Source organism: Lemur catta, chromosome 14 (genome assembly GCF_020740605.2).
Source record: "Lemur catta isolate mLemCat1 chromosome 14, mLemCat1.pri, whole genome shotgun sequence".
NCBI classification, from domain to species: Eukaryota; Metazoa; Chordata; class Mammalia; order Primates; family Lemuridae; genus Lemur; species Lemur catta.
This window is the reverse complement of record NC_059141.1, coordinates 46,439,909-46,458,197: the sequence shown is the minus strand read 5'-3', so window position 1 is coordinate 46,458,197 and position 18,289 is coordinate 46,439,909. Positions and strand designations below refer to the sequence as shown.

Sequence of the window (18,289 nt, the reverse complement as noted above, 5' to 3'; positions counted from 1 at the left end):
CTAGTCTGTCTCCAAACCTGTACTTTTACCACTTTATAAAGTATATTTTTCCCACTTTATAAAACTGTCTCTATTGGATAAAAGTTAAAAAGTGGCAGATTTCAACTCAACCAGCATCTAATGGTATAGTGAGCTTCTTATTTGTATTCATCTAAGCCCAGTACATTGCTGAAATGAAGGCTGTTGTAGGAGGTATTCTTGAATTGTTTGGGAGGTACTCCCTAATTCCTAAGGCTTCATAGATTATAAAATGCAAATGCCTTGGAATGTAATACTCACAACCTAGTGGGATTTTTGTTTTGGATTCACACTGTGGTATTGCTATAATCACAATCTGTCAGACTTTGACCTTGCTTCAGCTGAATTTGCAAAATTCTACAGTTTTCTACCTTTTATTGCCTTAATCCCCAGTCAGTCAGGAATACTGAATAGGAAGATACAAAAGATCAGGAAGATTTTTAAAAGAAATGGCATTTATTCAAAGAATAATAATTATGTATAGTTAAGGTTCTTTAAGGACTTCTGATTTATTAGTTTATAATTTTTACAGTGGAAAAAGGAACTTCTGAAAAACTTTCTTTATTTAATATGTGTTAAAGACATGAACACTGACTTAGAAGATACTTTGGCTAACTTAGATTTGTCTTTTATCTCTTTGCTAAACAGCACTCCTTCTAGAAAAATTTATTAATAGATTTGTTTGTGTTAGAGGCAGTCAAATTGGTAGTTGAAATGATCGAAAAATAAACCCAAACCAAACCAAAACAATATTTCTGTTCTAGAAATCATTTGAAAGAAACCATTTGGCAATAGTGTTTGGAGCCTTTCTTGAAACACATCTCCTACATTTCTGCTGAATAGCTAAAAAAGAGACCATGTTTCTGCTTTTAGAACAGCAGTAAAACCAGTGAAAAGGAGGAAGAAGCAAGGTAGAAAAGGGATAAATTGTAGGGCTTTGTGACTTTATATATATATCACATATATTGGTATATTATATGATAACAATAATTTAGAACTGTCATTTCTGGAGAAAGTCAAATAATATCTTTTCACTTAACACAATTTGAGTAATTCTTTTTTCAAGGCAAAATGCTTGTAAAAAGTAAAGAAATTGTAGTCACTTTTTATAAATGGCTTGTGATAGAATTAAGCATAGACTGGGAACAAGGGCATGCTTGACAATCTGGAAGGGGTTAAGGGTGGTCCGTTTGGGTTATATTCAATAAAAGAACTATCTAGAAATGGGATAATTTCAGAAAGTGTACTCTATCTATACAGTCAACAATGCTAGTGGGTTTTATATAAAACCCTCAACATTTACTGTAGGTTTTAGTAGATGGATAAATAATATATTATAGCTATTTGAAAACATGGCTAGAATTTTTGTATGTTCATCTGAATGTGTTTGATATGCCACTTATGGTCATTTTATTTGTGTGTATATGTGTGTGTGTGTGTGTGTGTGTGTGTGTGTGTTCTGATGCAAAAATCTCACTGAATTGATTCTTAAGTATTATGTTAATGCTTTAAAGAATGGCTTGTAATTCTTTTCTTGTTTTTTTTTCTTTCTTATTTTGTTTTATCTAAACATCAATGCTTTCTCAAGGGCTTCTCTCTTTTTATACCAACTATGCAAATTTATATTACTTTCTTTCCTGTGCAAGAAAGTATATTGCCACTAACCTTCTTCTCCAATGAAAACCCTCAAATAAACAATCTCCAAAACAAATAAAGACATATAACATGCCTTCGAAAGTTTTACCTGGCTCCCCATCTAAGTCATCATTACCAGGAACAGGCAAAATATGGGTGTGGGCTGCTTCAGTTCTATGATTTCTTGGAAGTCAGGACTTGCATGCCATAAGGTATATCTCACCATTCTGTTCACAGAAGACTACTGATCAAATGTGAACCCACCTGGGATGAGTTATTAATATAGTCACGAACATACTAGTGTAGATTAATTTGTTAGAGGACCTAAGCGCAGACAGCATGACTTCAGTGCACAGTTGGGGAATATCTTCTTTCTCTGATGGTGGATTTGGCACCCTGATTCTCTGAGGACTTTCACTGATATCAGGAACAGGTGCCTGAATACAAGTCTTACCTACTTCATGATTTTCATGAGTTCTTTTCTTTAGAAAATATTTTTCTTTATTAATAAGCATTTTTTTGTTTGTACGTAGGCAGCATGTCAACTGAAACACCAATCACACTGAATATCGACCCACAGGATCTCCAAGTGCAAACATTCACTGTAGAGAAACTACTGGAGCCTCTCATAATCCAGGTATGAATACTATGGAAATTATAATGTGCACTAACTGCAGAAGAACTGAAAATATGGGAAAAATAGATAATGAGGCAAGGAAAGATTTGATTTTTATATATGAATATGTCATCTAAAATTTTCCTTTACTTAAAGTCATTAAAATGTAAAAAAAGTACATATTTAGTAAAAATAATACAATTCTGAAAAATTTCCCCCAGATTCTCTTTTAACAAAAATAGCAGTAATAATATGTGTATATAATTTTCAAAGTAACTTTATGTAAATTATATTGTTTGATAATCATGAAAACTGAGTGAGGCAAGTAGCATAGTTAAAATAATCTTGATTATGTAGATGAGGAAACTGAGGCTTGTCCCAAGGCACATAGTGTCTCATTTGCCAAATAGAAAATTATCTTTAATGTACCAAAATATATGTGAAAAGCAGCTATTTAAAGGAATTCTGTGATAAAGTCTTTCATAAGATGAATAATCCTTTGATAATATGCATAATAATTCTCTGACTTATTTATTATATAAGTCCAGATTTTATGTATTAGATTTTCTTAAAGCAGAGCTTGAACAAACTTATACAATGGTATAGATTTAAATTTTTTGTCCTTAACCCAAAATTTATGAGGGAACTCCTCTTTAGGTCTACCTTACATCATGCCTCCTAATACAAGATTAAGTCCCTTTTTCTAAGGACTTGAAGAACTTAAGGGTTACTTGGGTGAGAAACTATGCTGACCTTACCTCAGATCATTTAAAAATGTTCTGCTTATCTTCTTTGTGAGATGGATGGTGGGAAGGGGACTAGCTCTGAGAATAGACTTTGTACACGTTTTTACTTAGTGCAAGTCGATATCTGTTGCTGGTAAAACAACCAAAACATGTACCCCACTGATGGTAGCTTAATCATCAACTTTGGCAGTCTTAACAGCACTAATATCTGGTATGAAATTGATACTAGATGACTGTGGAGACTCTATTGAAGTCCCTGTCTTAGCCATCCACTAAATGTTTTCATGTTAAAAAGAGAAAAAAAAAAATCTTAATTTTTTTCCTGACAAAATTCATTGCAAAAATTGGAAATAAAAAAAAAAAAACCCCAAATAGAATAAAAAACACTCATAATTTTACCACCAAGAGGTAAACATTAATGTTTTGATGGATTTATTTCCAGAACAGCAAAATTATAAGTGTTTTTATCTTCTTAGTAATTTATAATATTAAAGAATATATTTTCTTTATATGTATCCTTATATGTATATATGTAAACATGGTAGAGATAGTACTGTGTATGTGGGTTTTAGCCCACTTTTCCATTTAAAATGATATTTTAATAATTTTCCTATTCTTTGTAAGCATGATAATAAAACTGCTGTTTAATTATATATCATCTGACCACACCATAGTTGTTTAAAGTAGGACATTTTTGGACATTTAGGTTGTTTCTATTTTTTTACTATTATAAATTCTGCTATGCTGAACATCTTTGTATATGAATTTTTGTCATCAATTTGTATTATTTCCCAAGGATTAATTACTAAATGTAAAAGTAAGTGGCCAGGATATGAGAATTTTTGGGCTTTTCGTATATATCACTAAGTTTTTTGGGAAAAGTTTTAAATGAGTTCTCACAAGTCATTTAAGATTTTGTTCCTATGCACTTATAGGGAGCAGGAGTAGAGAAATGACCTTCATTTTAGAGATGGCTGCTAAAAACAATTACATTAATGTCACTGCATAACCCTTATTTGTCTCATAACAATGGAACATGAGAGTCGGTCGCTTAAGACTTTCTATTCACAAAGGTTGATGACATATAGCTTAAAACAGAGAGAGTATCATGGAGAAACTACTTTTTGTATTCTAACTGAAACTAACAGATGTTTGCTCTAGTCAAGTAAGTTCATTGCTTTAGCAATTAATAGAAAGCATTCTAAGTAAATTAACATTAAAGGGTATGCTGGTTACAGTTTGTGTGTGTGTATGTATTTTCTGGCATGTTCTAAAACTATTATAACCATTTAAAAACATTTATTGAGTCCACCTAGAAAATTAAAAGCATGAAAATGACCTGAGTAATTTTATTTGTTTAGAAAGAAATGTATCTTTTTAAAAAAGTGTGATTATGCTAATGTTAGAGGGTTTTCTTGTGCCTGGATTTAGATTTTTCATGGTTCACAAGTAGATGAGTCACAGAAAGGGAACTCAGTATTTATTATATACCAGATAGTTTTCAGTTACATGTAAATGTACTTGCCAATTTTATCTTCCTTAAGATTGTTATCAATGTTTTTCAAAAATGTTTGTTTATTAAAAGTGGTTTAGTATACAACCTTACCAAAATCTTAGCTACAAAAAAGTTTCTAGATCTTAGCAATATTAAAGTCATATTAAATAAAAATATTAACAATTTATAGAATATCTACCATGTGCAGGAGGTATCTCATAAAGCAGAATTTTAGTACAATTAAATTTTTTCAATATACTTTTGATTTTCATTTATAATGGGATTCTCCTTATCAAAACCAATTTACTATTTTGGAATAAATGACCTTTTTGGATTTGATGTTCAGCCTTCTTGTATCTGTCATGTTGGTCATGTATTACCCATCAACACAAGTAAAAGATCCCATTAAATTGTATTAAAGGTGTTTTTTATAGGATAACATCATGCTGAATATTTCATCACATCACATAATTTTTTTCTTAAGGAGTGTTTATTTTTTATTTTAAAATATTTAATTAACAAATGAAAATTGTACATATTCAAGGTATACAAGTTGATGATTTGATACACTTACGTGTTGCACAATGATTACCACCATCAAATTAATTAACACATCCGTCACCACCCATAGTTACCCTTTTTGTGTGTGTGTGTGTGTGTGTGTGTGTGTGTGTGTATGTGGTGAAGACACTTAAAATCTACTCTCTTATCAAATTTCATGTAAACAATACTGTATTGTTAACTATAGTCACCATGCTATATGTTAGAGTCCCAGAACTTACTTATCTTAAAACTGAAATTTTGTATGTTTTGACCAGCACCTACCCCATTTCCCTTACCCCCAACCCCTGGAAACCACTCTTTTACTCTCTGCTTCTACGAGTTTGACATTTTTAGATTCCATGTATACATGAGATCATTTAGTATTTGCCTTTCTGTTTCTGGCTTATTCACATAACATAATGTCCTTCAGGTTCATCCATGTTGGCAAATGGCAGTTATTTCTTTCTTTTTTATGACTGAATAATATTCTACTGTATGTGTGTATACCATATGTTCTTCATCCATTTATCCATCAGTGGACACTTAAGTTGTTTCTGTATCTTGGTTATTGCTCCAAAGAGTGTTTAATTTGAAATAATCATATGATTTATTTTGAATATATGATATAGTCCAGATTACACTGGAAAACATTCCAAAAGAAGTTCATGATTTTTAAGTTCATATTGCCACCAGTTAAAGTTATTCATTTAGTAGCCCCATTAAAAATTTTTCACTTTCTTCATTATTTATCTTCCTGTTACATTCTTTTGCTTTCAAGGTTCCACAGAAATTACTTATCACCTCTGTATATAACTCAAAGTCAAAATTACATTTTAATTTTTAGAGTAATTGGTCATAGATACTGTTATGTCACTCCAACTTCTAAATTCATTTGTTCATAAATCTTTATTCTGCTCTTTTATAGTTAACAGAGTCTTCTCTACCAAATCTGATTTATCTTTAATCTATTTTTTTTCTCTTGAGTGCAGGTAAATCACTAGGTCGTTTTGCAGGGATGCTCAGCCTGGTATATATTTCAATCATTCACTTTCATTTTCTCTATGTGATAACTTACACAGTTGCATCCCTCTGTAATAAATTCCTCCAATGGATCAGAAATAATTTTTTTCTCAGCAGTTACGTTTTTATGATTGCAATTGTAGGCATCTATACTTTATCACTTTCAAGATCCAAGTTTGGCAATACAATGCAGGAAGTCTGTTTGTGCAGAATTGCACCTACAACATTTACATCTCTATGTTGTATCGCTCTGAAGGGGATATAAACTGCTAGATCATGCTATAGTCATTACATAATGAAACCGTCTATAATCTTAATTTGCCACAAAATATTACTTGCCAAATGTCAGATTTATATTGCATGTGAGCTAAAGGAATTGATTTACTCAGAACTCTTTAAAATAAAAATAATAACAAACTCCTTATAATGTGTTATATCTTGTAAAGTTTCTGGTGGGACAAAGGTTCAAATGTATTTTCTGATGTAAATATATTCCATGTTTTCAAGAGGTAAATATAGAGTTAGTTAGTTAGTAAGAAACATTATTTCTCTGGCTCCCACCCCTAACTCTTGTAGTAGTACCTCTTGGCCCTTTCCACATTTCCACCTGCCTAGTGTCTCCTGCCTATTTCTGGGAGTCCTCTTGGGGACAGCTATTATATTCATTGGGTCAAGTTTAAAAATATCTACCAAACCCTGTATCACTCAGCATGAACAAGGTTATACCATGATAAGAAGACAACCCCCAAGTCTGAGAGGCTTAATAAAAATCTATTTCCTGCTCAAGCTACATGTCCAGTGTGAGTTGGCTGCGGTCTCTGCTAAGTACAGGCACTCAGGGATCCAGGCTAATGTACATTTCATTTCAACTTGTACTTCCATTTTCATTGCTACAGAGGAAAGAGAAAATGATGACTCATACAAGAGCTCCTAACATGTCCACCTGGGTGTGACATATGTCAATTTCACTCACATTTCTTTGGTCAGCAAGTTATGTGGTCAAAGCGGATGTTGGATGAGCAATCCTTCCCTGTGCCCAGAGGAGAATGGGAATATTTGTAAACAGCCTCAGTAACTATTACATTCCCATTGCCTTATTTTTAGGGATTCCTTTTTTTAAGTCTCCATCTGCTATCATGTCATTTTGCCACCATGGCCACAGCTGACTTTTTTAGGGTGGGCAGCTGACTTAGTGACACACAATTATAGATTGGCAAGAAGGGTGTGGAGTGCTCTGGCATAAGAATTCTGCCTCTAAGGGATGATCTTGAGTTGGTCCTATTACTATTCTTTCTTTGAAGAGTTGCTTATATTCTGAGAGTTATAGCAGGTGCAAAGCCGAACGACACAGAGAAAGAAATAGAGACATGGAAAGAGTTGAGTAATCGTGATAGTGGTGTTTTCAAGTTTGGATTCACAAACTCCTGCTGTTCAGGGACAATAAAATTACCTACTTACTAGGCTTTTAACAGATGTTTTTCAGTTTCCAAACTACATTCTATTCTCAGAATCATACTCTAGCCTCTGTGGGGCCTCACTGTCTCCAGTTCCCTTCAGCACTGGCCATATAGGCCAGGTGCTTATCTTCCTTATGACGTCTGATTCCCTGGCCTCATACTCCTGCAAATTCAAAGAAGGTCATTAGCAGCAGCAATCCAGGTTCTTGTAATTGCCCTCACTTGCTTTATGCTAGAGTTGGGATTTTCCTCCAAAACCTCCTTTCACTTCTGCTCTTCTGCTCTTCCCCTCATCCCCAAATTTTGGAGTCTCTGACATATGACTCATTTGTCTCTCAAACCAGTTTATCTGCTATGCTTTCCTGTTTTGTCTGACCTCACTATGTTACTGGGGGATGGTGACTACCAGTGGTGCCCCTTGTGAGACTGGAAATGGACGTGCCAAAGTAGCCATATCCCAGTGCCTCTACAGCTGTGCAGAGGAGAAGAGCAAACGTCCCCTTTGTCCTCTGAAGGTTTGCTGAAAAATCAACTGACAAAAGGCAGATTAATAGGAGAAAAGCCATAAAAAATCTATTTTAATGTGCATAACATGAGGGAATCACAGGAGAATGATTACCCGGTAACTCAATGGGGTACGGATAATTATATACCCTTTTTTATAGGGGAGGAGGGTGGCATAAATTTGGCAACTTGGGGGATAGTAAATGATTTCTAGAAGAGTTTAATAGGCTTGGAAAACATATAATAACCTGGGACAAATTCTGTTTGGCCCACAGAGCAGACGATGGTTTGTGACAAAAGTCTGTCCAGGTGTGTTGACAGACTTCAGCCTCTCTTCCTGTGATAAGAGTTAAACTAATGAAAACTCACAGAAGGGACTAGAAGTAATTGTTTTTTTTCTCTGTTGGATCCAGACTTTAGGCAGATAAGGGAATATCAGAGAAAAGCTTCTTCCAGGGTCTGGTGGTCTCCAAGGGCCTTTAATTTAAAATAATCAACATACTAGGGTGCCATATTTTCAAGTGAAATTCCCTGATCTCCTTTAGCTGCCAGTCCTCAAAGTGACAGAATGGCGCTGGACTCCTACAAAAGAGAGGAGAATGCCTCTTTTCCAATTCTATGCTGCACTCTGTAATATGGGTCCCAAGGAAGCAATGCTTGGACCTGGAGTCACCCAAAATTCTTAGGAAAACAAACCCTTTCAGCTTCTTCTCTACTGTCTCCCTTCTCCTTGTTAGAGTCAAACCCAGTTCACGGGGCTGGATGGGGAGCAGTTAATCCTAGCTTGTCCAAGTACCATGTTTTTCGTTCCTCCTTGGTTCCTATGAAGAACCTCTCTGTCATACCCCACTCTCAACAAAATTTCTTTCTACCCTCTTTGAGCCAAAAAAAAAAAAAAAGGCAAGAAAGCAATCACATATATATGTTAATTTATGCAAATAGGTGCCTGGATGCCAAAAGGGTTAATTTCTCACTGTTTCTACAGACAGATTTGATTGGCTTCCAGGTAGCAGGGAGAGGACATGTCTGCCCTCTCTGGCTTCTTAGTCTCCTAGGATATAATTTCCTTTGTTTCTTTTGGAAAAGAATTCAAACTTTATTTGTGGTTATTTTCTGTCATTGCTATATAGGTTATTATTTTGCATTATTTTTGATTTTTAATTATTTTGGGTGCATAACAGTTATATAACTTTATAGGATCATTTTGAATAGGCATGATGCCATTTACTTATGCTTCCTTGATTTTATCTACAAGTTTCTTTTTTGTACCCTTGCTGATTATTCTATCGATAGAATTTATATCAGAATTAATCTTGAAGCTTCCAAGGAAATCTCAAAGACAAGTCTGCACACATATAATGTTCTTGTAGAGTATTTTATAAGCAAATATTGGAGTTTTGACTATCCCCTCAAGTAACCTCAAAAGTTAGTAAATTAAATGCCTTTTAAATAGTTATAGGCTCAAGGCTTAATAAGTATAAAGATGTTATTTTTATGGTAAGATGAAGAAATAAACTTAATTCTGCCTCAGTAACATTTTAAAGTTTAGGGTGATTCAGTAAAGCTGAGTTGATTCTAATAAAGTGAATTCTTCAATTTCTGCATTCTTTTACTACCAGAAAACTGCTCCCATGAGAAAATTGTTAGGCTATCGCATTCCTTAAGAAACAAATAGTGGAGAAAAAGGAAGACACTCTTTAAATTAAAATAAGGATAAGAAAAAGCAGTAGCTAGTTGATTAAAATAGTGCAAGTCCAGTGGGAGCATGTATGGCAAGCATACAAGGAGGTCCTCACCTGATGGCTTTGAGATTATCTGTGGGCAGGTGTCAGTCACTGCACATGCTTCACCTCTTTTCAGTTTGCTTCCTAGACTTTTTGTCCTATCAGACTCCAATTTTTTTTTCTATTCACTTTAAGGTTGTTGTCCTCTTGTTCTGGATTCTCTGACCACCCCCAATCCACTCCATTTCTGTTAATACTTTATCTTTCGGTCGCAGCTCATCTTTTCCTCCATGAATTCAGATTGATCCCACAGATATCCACTTCTAACTTAGTTTTGGGATGTGACCTTTCTCTTATAAACTGCACAGGCAGTCAGGTGGTGTAGAATGATAAGCCCAGGTCTACCTGCCCTTTTAGTGGAAAATGTTATATTGATAGGAGCAATTGTGGTTTAGCTGGCTGAAAGGATAGGAGTCCATATATGCCCCAGATGTGGTCATTTTCACTGCTTGAGGTATGACAACCCTTCATAGAATCCCCTGGGCTATTTTAGGACACCTGATTTGTCTTAGAAGATACTGTTGCAGCTTCAAAACTCCATGACTCTAGACCAGTGATTGCGAAATTTTTATTGTATAGGTCTGGATAGTACATAGTTTCAGCTTTGACTACCATAGGGTCTTTGTTGCAACTACACTGCAGTTATAGTGCGAAAGCAGATGTAGACAATATGTAAACAAATGGGTGTGGCTGTGTTCCAATAAAACTTTATTATTTACAAAACAAGACAAGTGGCTGGATTTGGCCCCAGAGACTTAATTTGCAGGCCCTTGTTCTAGACTGACCATTTTCTCATGGAGATATTCTGCACTTACTGGTTAAGGAAAGATAAAAATTGAGCAATATCTCATAGTTGAGAGCCCCCATGAGATAAATTATCGTGGGGTGGTTTGCGGCCAAATCCTATGATAGACACAAAAGCCTCGCTTGGGGAAAGAGTGCTAAGTAGGCAATTCAGAAAATTCCTGTTGCTGTTGAGATTCTGTTAGCCCAGTGGTTTTCAACCCTGGCTGCACATTAAAATCACCTGGGGAGCTTTTAAAAATCCTGATGCCCAGGCCTCACATGAAGCCAGTTAAAGCAGAATCTCTGGGGGTAGGACTAGGCGATAGTTCAAAAAGTTCCCTGGTGGTTACAGTGTAAGAGCTGCTGTGCTCGGCCTTATGTCAGCCAATAGTGAGCATGGTTTTGCCTCTTGACCCAAGGCCTGCCTTATAATGGTGCCTGCCCCTTCTGTGTCTTTATAACCTTATTATAGCTGAATTTGGATATATAGAAATATAGCTATATGTCTATATAGATCTCTATCTCTACAGTAGGGAATGATCTACAAATTAAGGCTTAATAAATGTGGTTTGTAATCTTGCTGGTAAGTTATTTCTTTTAGGAAACAATTTGCATTCTAAACTGTGATTTGCAAGATACTGTACTTCTTCAATTTAAATACATTTTCCTACATTCTCCACCTCACATTTTTAACATTTCTGAAATTAATATGCATCTCATAATGGAAATAAACATTTAATGCAGCTTTCCCCTGTGATACATCACTTCAATTTTTCCCATAGTATACCTTGGTTCTTTATCTTTCATAAGTGATCTGACATTCCCTATGGGCTCCTACCCACTGGGAATTGGGATAAATGCCTTATACCTCAGCCAATAAGATGTTAAATTGGTGTTATTCAACAATGTAAATAGTCCCTTTTGGTGAATGGTCAGTCTCTTTAGATAAAATGCTCAAATCCAGGTGATTGGGGTAAAAGTGTTGCTTATGTGACCTTATGGTGGGAGATTTGGCCTTTGGATCTATGTGATGACCTTTGGACACTTAGTGCCTATTGCTGCAGAGTGGCTGGTCTGGAATGCCTCTGGACTGGTGACGTCTGAGGGGTGACCAATCCCAGGCATGGTCATCTTGTGGGCACCTCTGTGCATTTCCTGATGTAGTCTATAGCAGAAATAATTTGTGGACTATTCTTTTTCAGCTTGGTTAGGGTCCTTGGTTCTTTTAGGAAGCCATAACCTCATTTTGGCCCTTGAGGGTTCTTTAGGCCCCTAAGTCCCAGCTACATCCTCTATCCAGTGGCATCTTCAGTTCACCCTCAGCCTCTGCTAGATCACCTTGCTCTTCACCATGTGAACTCAGGGCAGGCCCGCTGGTCTTCAGCACAGCCACATTTTGATTGTCCTTCATGGTATCTAGGATCTTTTGGGTCTAATCCTCATGGGAATCAAGATCAATTTAAGAAAGGTAAACTGGCCTTCCCTCTACCTATATGCATGATGATGCCAAGATTACAGTACAACCACCCAAAGTTTTACATAGGGGAGCTCATTAAACAATTTTCTTCTAGATTCTCAAAGATAAATGGAGTCAAAATCCTTCTGGTCTCATTGTTCCCTAACTAATTGTATTGCTTGGGAGCTAATACAGCTCCCAATGTGGGTGAAGCACAGAGAGGAGTGATGACATAAATCTCACCTCCCTCTCTTACCTGTCAGCTACTTCTTCCAATAGTCAGTCCTCACTTCTTTTTCCTGTCTGACCAGATCCTCTTTTTTATAAAACTCTGTTGGATCTAGCTTTTGCTAAATGTGAGCCAGAAGGATTTAGAAAATGATTTTATCTTCCTTTAATGGCTTTCATAATTATTTTCTTTTAAAATTTTATCATCTTAACCAATTTTTGCTTTTATTATTATTTTTAATTAACACATAATAATTGTACATATTTATGGTGTTCAGGGTGATATTTTTGATACACGTATACAATGTGTAATGATCAAATCAGAGTAATTAGCACATCCATCACCACAAACATTTATTATTTCATTGTGTTGGGAATATTCAAAATCTACTCTTCAAGCTATTCGAAAATACACAATAAATTGTTGTTAATTATAGTCACCCTACAGTGCTGCAGAACACTAAAACTTAATTCTCCTATCTAGCTGTAATTTTTTATCTGTTAACCAACCTCTCACTATACCCTTCTCCCTCACCACCCTTCCCAGCCTCTAGTGGCCACTATTCTACTCTCTACTTCTGGGAGACTTTTTGAGCTTCCACATATGAGTGACAACATGCAATATTTATATTTCTGTACCTGAGTTAATTTACTTAACATAGTGTCCTCCAAGGTCATCCACATTGCCATGAATGATAAAATTTTATTCTTTTTTGTGGGTGAATAGTATTACATTGTGTATGTTTACCACATTTTCTTTATCCATTCATCTGTTGGTGGATAGGTTACTTCCTTATCTCGGCTATTGTGAATAGTGCTTCAGTAAACATGGGAGTGTAGATATCTCTTTGATATACTGATTTCCTTTCCTTGGATATATACACCCAGTATATTGCTGGATCATATTTTAGTTCTACTTTTAGTTTTTTGAGGAACCTCCATACTGTTTTCCATAATGGCTGTACTAATTTACATTCCCTCCAAGAGTGTATAAGAGTTCCCCTTTCTTTGCATCCTCACCAGCATTTATTGTTTTTTGTCTTTTTGATAATAGCCATTTGAACTAGGATGAGATGATGTCTCATTGTGGTTTTGATTTGCATTTCCCTGAAGATTAGTGATGTTGGGCATTTTTTTCATATACTGTTTGACCATTGTATATCTTCTTTTGAGAGATGTCTATTCTATTTTCTCCCATTCAGCATGTTGTCTTTTCACTCTGTTGATTGTTTTCTTTGCTATGAAGAAGCTTTTTAATTTGATATAATCTCATTTGTCTATTTTTGCTTCTTTTGCCTGTGCTTTTGAGGTCTTGTCCATAAAATCTTTGCTCAGACCAATGTTCTAAAGCATTTTCCCTGTGTTTTCTTCTAGTGTTTAATAAATTTAAGACTTTAATCCATTTTGAGTTGATTTTTGTATATAGTGAGAGATAAAGGTCTAGTTTCATTCTTCTGCATATAGATATCCAGTTTTCCTAGCATCATTTATTGAAGAGCCTATCCTTTCTCCAATGAGTGTTCTTGGTGCCTTTGTTGAAAATCAGTTGGCTGTAAATATGTGGATTTATTTTTGGGTTCTTTATTCTATTCCATTGGCCTATGTGTCTGTTTTTATGACAGTCTGATGCTATTTTGGTATATAGCTTTGTAGTGTATTTTGAAGTCAGCTTGTGTGATCCCTCCAGCCTCACAACTATTTTGTTGCTGAAGACCTTAAGAAAGTCAGCTTTGAAATTTAAAGATGATCAATGGTATCTTTGTTCTATTTGCTGTCTTCATCCCTTGATAATAGGTCTCTTAGCTCAGCCTTGGATATGGAAAGTTCAATACTGATCAAATATTATCCAAACTTACATTCTGAAAAGAAGTGGTTAAATCAACAGTTTGTGTTATAATTGATACTATTTCAGAACTAAGGGACTATGATAATATCAAAGAAGGGACTTTGTGTTATAATTGATAGTATTTTAGAATTAAGGGACTATGGTAATATCAAAGAAGGGAGTTTGGGGCATTAAAAGTCAAATGCTGGCCAAAGAGATTTAAGATTGGTGACTGATACTTAATTTTTACAAAAAAATGAGACAAAATGGCTTTATTGACTTAGAGACAATTATGACAAATAAGATGGACACAATCTAATCAATTGTAAACTGAGCATCAGCATTTAATTCATTGATGAGTTTATTTAAACCACATTTATGTTGCTGTAGAATCCTGAGCCCTCCGAATCTAATTACTATCCCCTATGGTCTTTCTTTGTTATCTCTCTTATTCATACATGATGAACAAGTAATCATGTACCTTTTTTCCTGTATATCTTCAATAAAGTGGAGTTTTATGTTAGAATAGAACAAGAAAGAGTAAATCTGATGGTCTAAGGTAGATGGGAAAAAAGGAATCTGGCAACAGATAGTGAGAGTGGAATGCAGATAAAGCTTTATAAATTTGTGTTGACAAAGCACATTGACATAGTTTATTCAATTTTATGGCTGATAGGATTATAAATGATTATTAAACAAAGATGAAACATATAATTAAGGATCACAATCACATTCTACCATCAGTCATTGCTGGAAGTGGAATACTGGGCTGGATGAACCAAGGGATCATGTGAACACGTCTAAACTACTACACATGAAGTCAACTCATCCTCTACTTCAGGGTCAGCTTTGATGTGATCAGCTTTTTTACTTCTTATTTTGTTTCCCTCAAGCATGCAAAGGTTATTGATGGAAAAGAATTATCCTTTTGCTTTTTTTTGTTCAGCACTTCTTTGAATCAGTACTGTAGTATATATAAACTATTGGTTATTGATTTACCAGAATGATTAGTGCTTGATTTAGGTATAAATAGCAGCATGAATATAATTTCTCCTTAGTTTGCTAAATTCAATATCTTGGTAGTTTTTTCTCATTTTTGGAAATATTTGTTTGTAGAGAAGGATACTATATGATTAACTTTACATTTTGTTAAACTGAATTTGTCTCTGAATTGTTGCTTTGCATGAAACAGGCATGTTTCCTAAATTATTGTTATATTTTAAATGGCAAAAGCCACATATCCTAGGACTAATAGGTTATTGCTTGGGTTTCCTGAGAAAGACTATCTCTAAATGTTGGGGTACCTCAAACCTTAGTCTTGTGATTTATTTTCAGTTATACATTGTTTTTAGGAGATCGCATCCAATCTCTGATTTTTTAAAAAATACTGCTCTAAATTATCTTTGAAATTTTAGTAAGATCAGTGAAACTACTGATATGTGAACCATTAAAAAGGTAAGCTAAGCTATAAGAAACACATCTCCAGCCCTTACCTCTCTCAACTCCAGAATTGTATACTAGTCTCCAACTTAGCAACTCTAAAAGGCAAATTTAACATGTTTAAAGCTTAACTCTTGATTACCCTTCCTTATCATGTCTAAATAAACATTACTTCCATTCACCCAGCTGCTAAAGCTATATGCTTTAGAGTCATCCTTGACGCCATATTTCTTTCATAACCATGTCCAGTCTACCATCAAACCCTGTTGATTCACTTCCGAATATACCAAAATTCTGTCACTTCTCAACAATTCCACCACTGCTCCCTGGAACAAGCCCATGCAGTCTCTGCTTGGGCTACTAAACAGCCTCCTAATTGCTTTCCTTTCCATTCCTCCCCAATCCTTGCCCACTCTCTAGTCTATTCTCCACAGTGCATCCAGAATGATCCTTTAACATTTTAGGTCAGATCAAACCCTTCAATAGCGTCCAATCATAAGAACAGAATAGAGAGTATTGGTGGTGATTTACAAGGCCTGCACGATTTGGTGCCTTGATACCATCCTTATTTCATTTGTTGTGCTCAGGAGCACTGGCCTTCCTGTTGCTCCTGGAATACAACAGTCAGAGTGCTGTTTTGGAGCCTTTGCGTGGTGCATTGTTTCCTCTGTTTGGGATGTATTCCCTTAGATATTCAAATGTCTCCCTTCTCTATTTTCTTGGGTCCTTGTTGCCTGATAAGAGATGCCTTCCTTGATACACAGTCTAAGCTAGCCTTTCAACACGCTTGAAGCTCTGACTCAGGGTGGGGGGCAAGGGCAATATACGTAACCTAAACTTATGTGCCCCCATAATATGCTGAAATAATAAAAAAAAAAAAGGAAAAAAAATCTAGCCTTTCCCCTTTGCTCTTTCTTCTCTTACCCTTCTTCACTTTCTTCATAGCACATATCAATTCCTGCTATTGTGTTATACAATTAGTTATGCATTTGTTTATTCTGTCTGCCCTCAGGAGAATGAGGCTTACTGCCATATTCTCTTGGCACAGTGTAAGTACACGAACAGTATTTGTTGAATAAATGAATGGTGGAGTCCAAAACTTTTTTTTTTTTTTTTTTTGAGATAGTCTCGCCCTGTTGCCTGGGCTAGAGTGAGTGCCTTGACATCAGCCTAGTTCACAGTAACTTCAGACTCCTGGGCTCAAGTGATTCTCCTGCCTCAGCCTCCCAGAGTAGCTGGGACTACAGGCACGCGCCACCAAACCCGGCTAATTTTTTGTTTATATTTTTAGTTGCCTGGCTAAGTTTTTCTATTTTTAGTAGAGATGGGGTCTCACTCTTGCTCAGGCTGGTCTTGAATTCCTGAGGTCAAGTGATCCTCCTGCCTCAGCCTCCCAGAATGCTAGGATTACAGGCGTGAGCCACCACAGCCCGGCCCAAACCTTTTTTATTTGTTTCTTTTTGGATGGTAAGTAGTTAAGTTAAAACCGGAAGAAACTAATATTTGATATTCTCAGCATGTGGTCTTTTCCTGGTTGTACTTCCTGGATTAAAATATTTAGCTACAGCTGTTTATGTGTTTGACATGTAAATCTCTTTGCTTTGTGATGCCGGCTGTGTAGCACAGAGGGCTGGTAGAATTGGAGAGAGATCTACATGGGCTTGGTTGTTTGTCCCTCGATAGCTCAAAGTAATAGCTTATGTTAGCAGTTTGTTAACCTAACAAACAAAACCAAACCTTAAAGTATGTATTTAAAAAAAGTTATGGTTGTTTTATACTTTCTGTATCATTCGTGGTGAGGATTGTTATGGGATGAACTGTGTCCTCCCCTGCCCTCAATTCAGAGTGGAAGCCCTAACCCCAGTACCTTGGACTGTGACTATTTGGAGATAGGGCCTTTGGAGATAGAAGTAATTAAATTAAAATGGGGTTGGCCGGGTGCGGTGGCTCACGCCTGTAATCCTAGCACTCTGGGAGGCCGAGGCGGGTGGATCTCTTGAGGTCAGGAGTTCGAGACCAGCCTGAGCAAGAGTGAGACCCTGTCTCTACCAAAAATAGAAAGAAATGATTTGGACAGCTAAAAATCTATATAGAAAAAATTAGCCAGGCATGGTGGCGCATGCCTGTAGTCCGAGCTACTCGGGAGGCTGAGGCAGTAGGATCCTTTAAGCCCAGGAGTTTGAGGTTGCTGTGAGCTAGGCTGATGCCACGGCACTCACTCTAGCCCGGGTGACAAAGTGAGACTCTGTCTCAAAAAAAAAAAAAAAAAAAAAAAATATGGGGTCATTAGGGTGGGCCCTAATCCAATATGACTGGTGCTCTCATAAAAAGTGGAGATTAAGACTTAACAGAGACTCAGAGTTATGTGCACACATGAGGACACAGAAAGAAGGCAGCCATCTGCAAGCCAGAGAGGTTTCAGGAGAAACCAAACCTGTCAACACCTTGATCTTGGACTTCTAGCCTTTAGAATTGTGAGAAAATAAATTTCTGTTGTTTAAGCTACCCAGTCTGTAGTATTTGGTCATGGCAGCCCTAGCAAACTAATAAAAGGATTGAAGAAAAGAAAAATCAATAATAAAAATAGTGTACCTGCTCTTTTTATTTATAGCTTGAAAATGAACTATGTAACCTTTTTTTTGGGCAAGAAAAGACTGAATATAATATACCTGATTCTAGTTCACTTTGAACTGATGGGACTCTAAGTAAACTATATGAACGGAGACTTGTTTATTC

General features: G+C 35.9%; 1 protein-coding gene across 1 annotated transcript in view; it reads left to right on the top strand.

Moving 5' to 3' along the window:
- CTNNA3 (catenin alpha 3) overlaps positions 1-18,289 on the top strand; it is a 1,449,816-nt gene that overhangs the window by 16,118 nt on the left and 1,415,409 nt on the right. The window contains exon 2 of the mRNA XM_045568380.1: positions 2,187-2,290. Coding sequence (XP_045424336.1) covers positions 2,192-2,290 — 99 coding nt within the window. The 5' untranslated portion in view covers positions 2,187-2,191. The remainder of the gene's footprint in view (positions 1-2,186; positions 2,291-18,289) is intronic.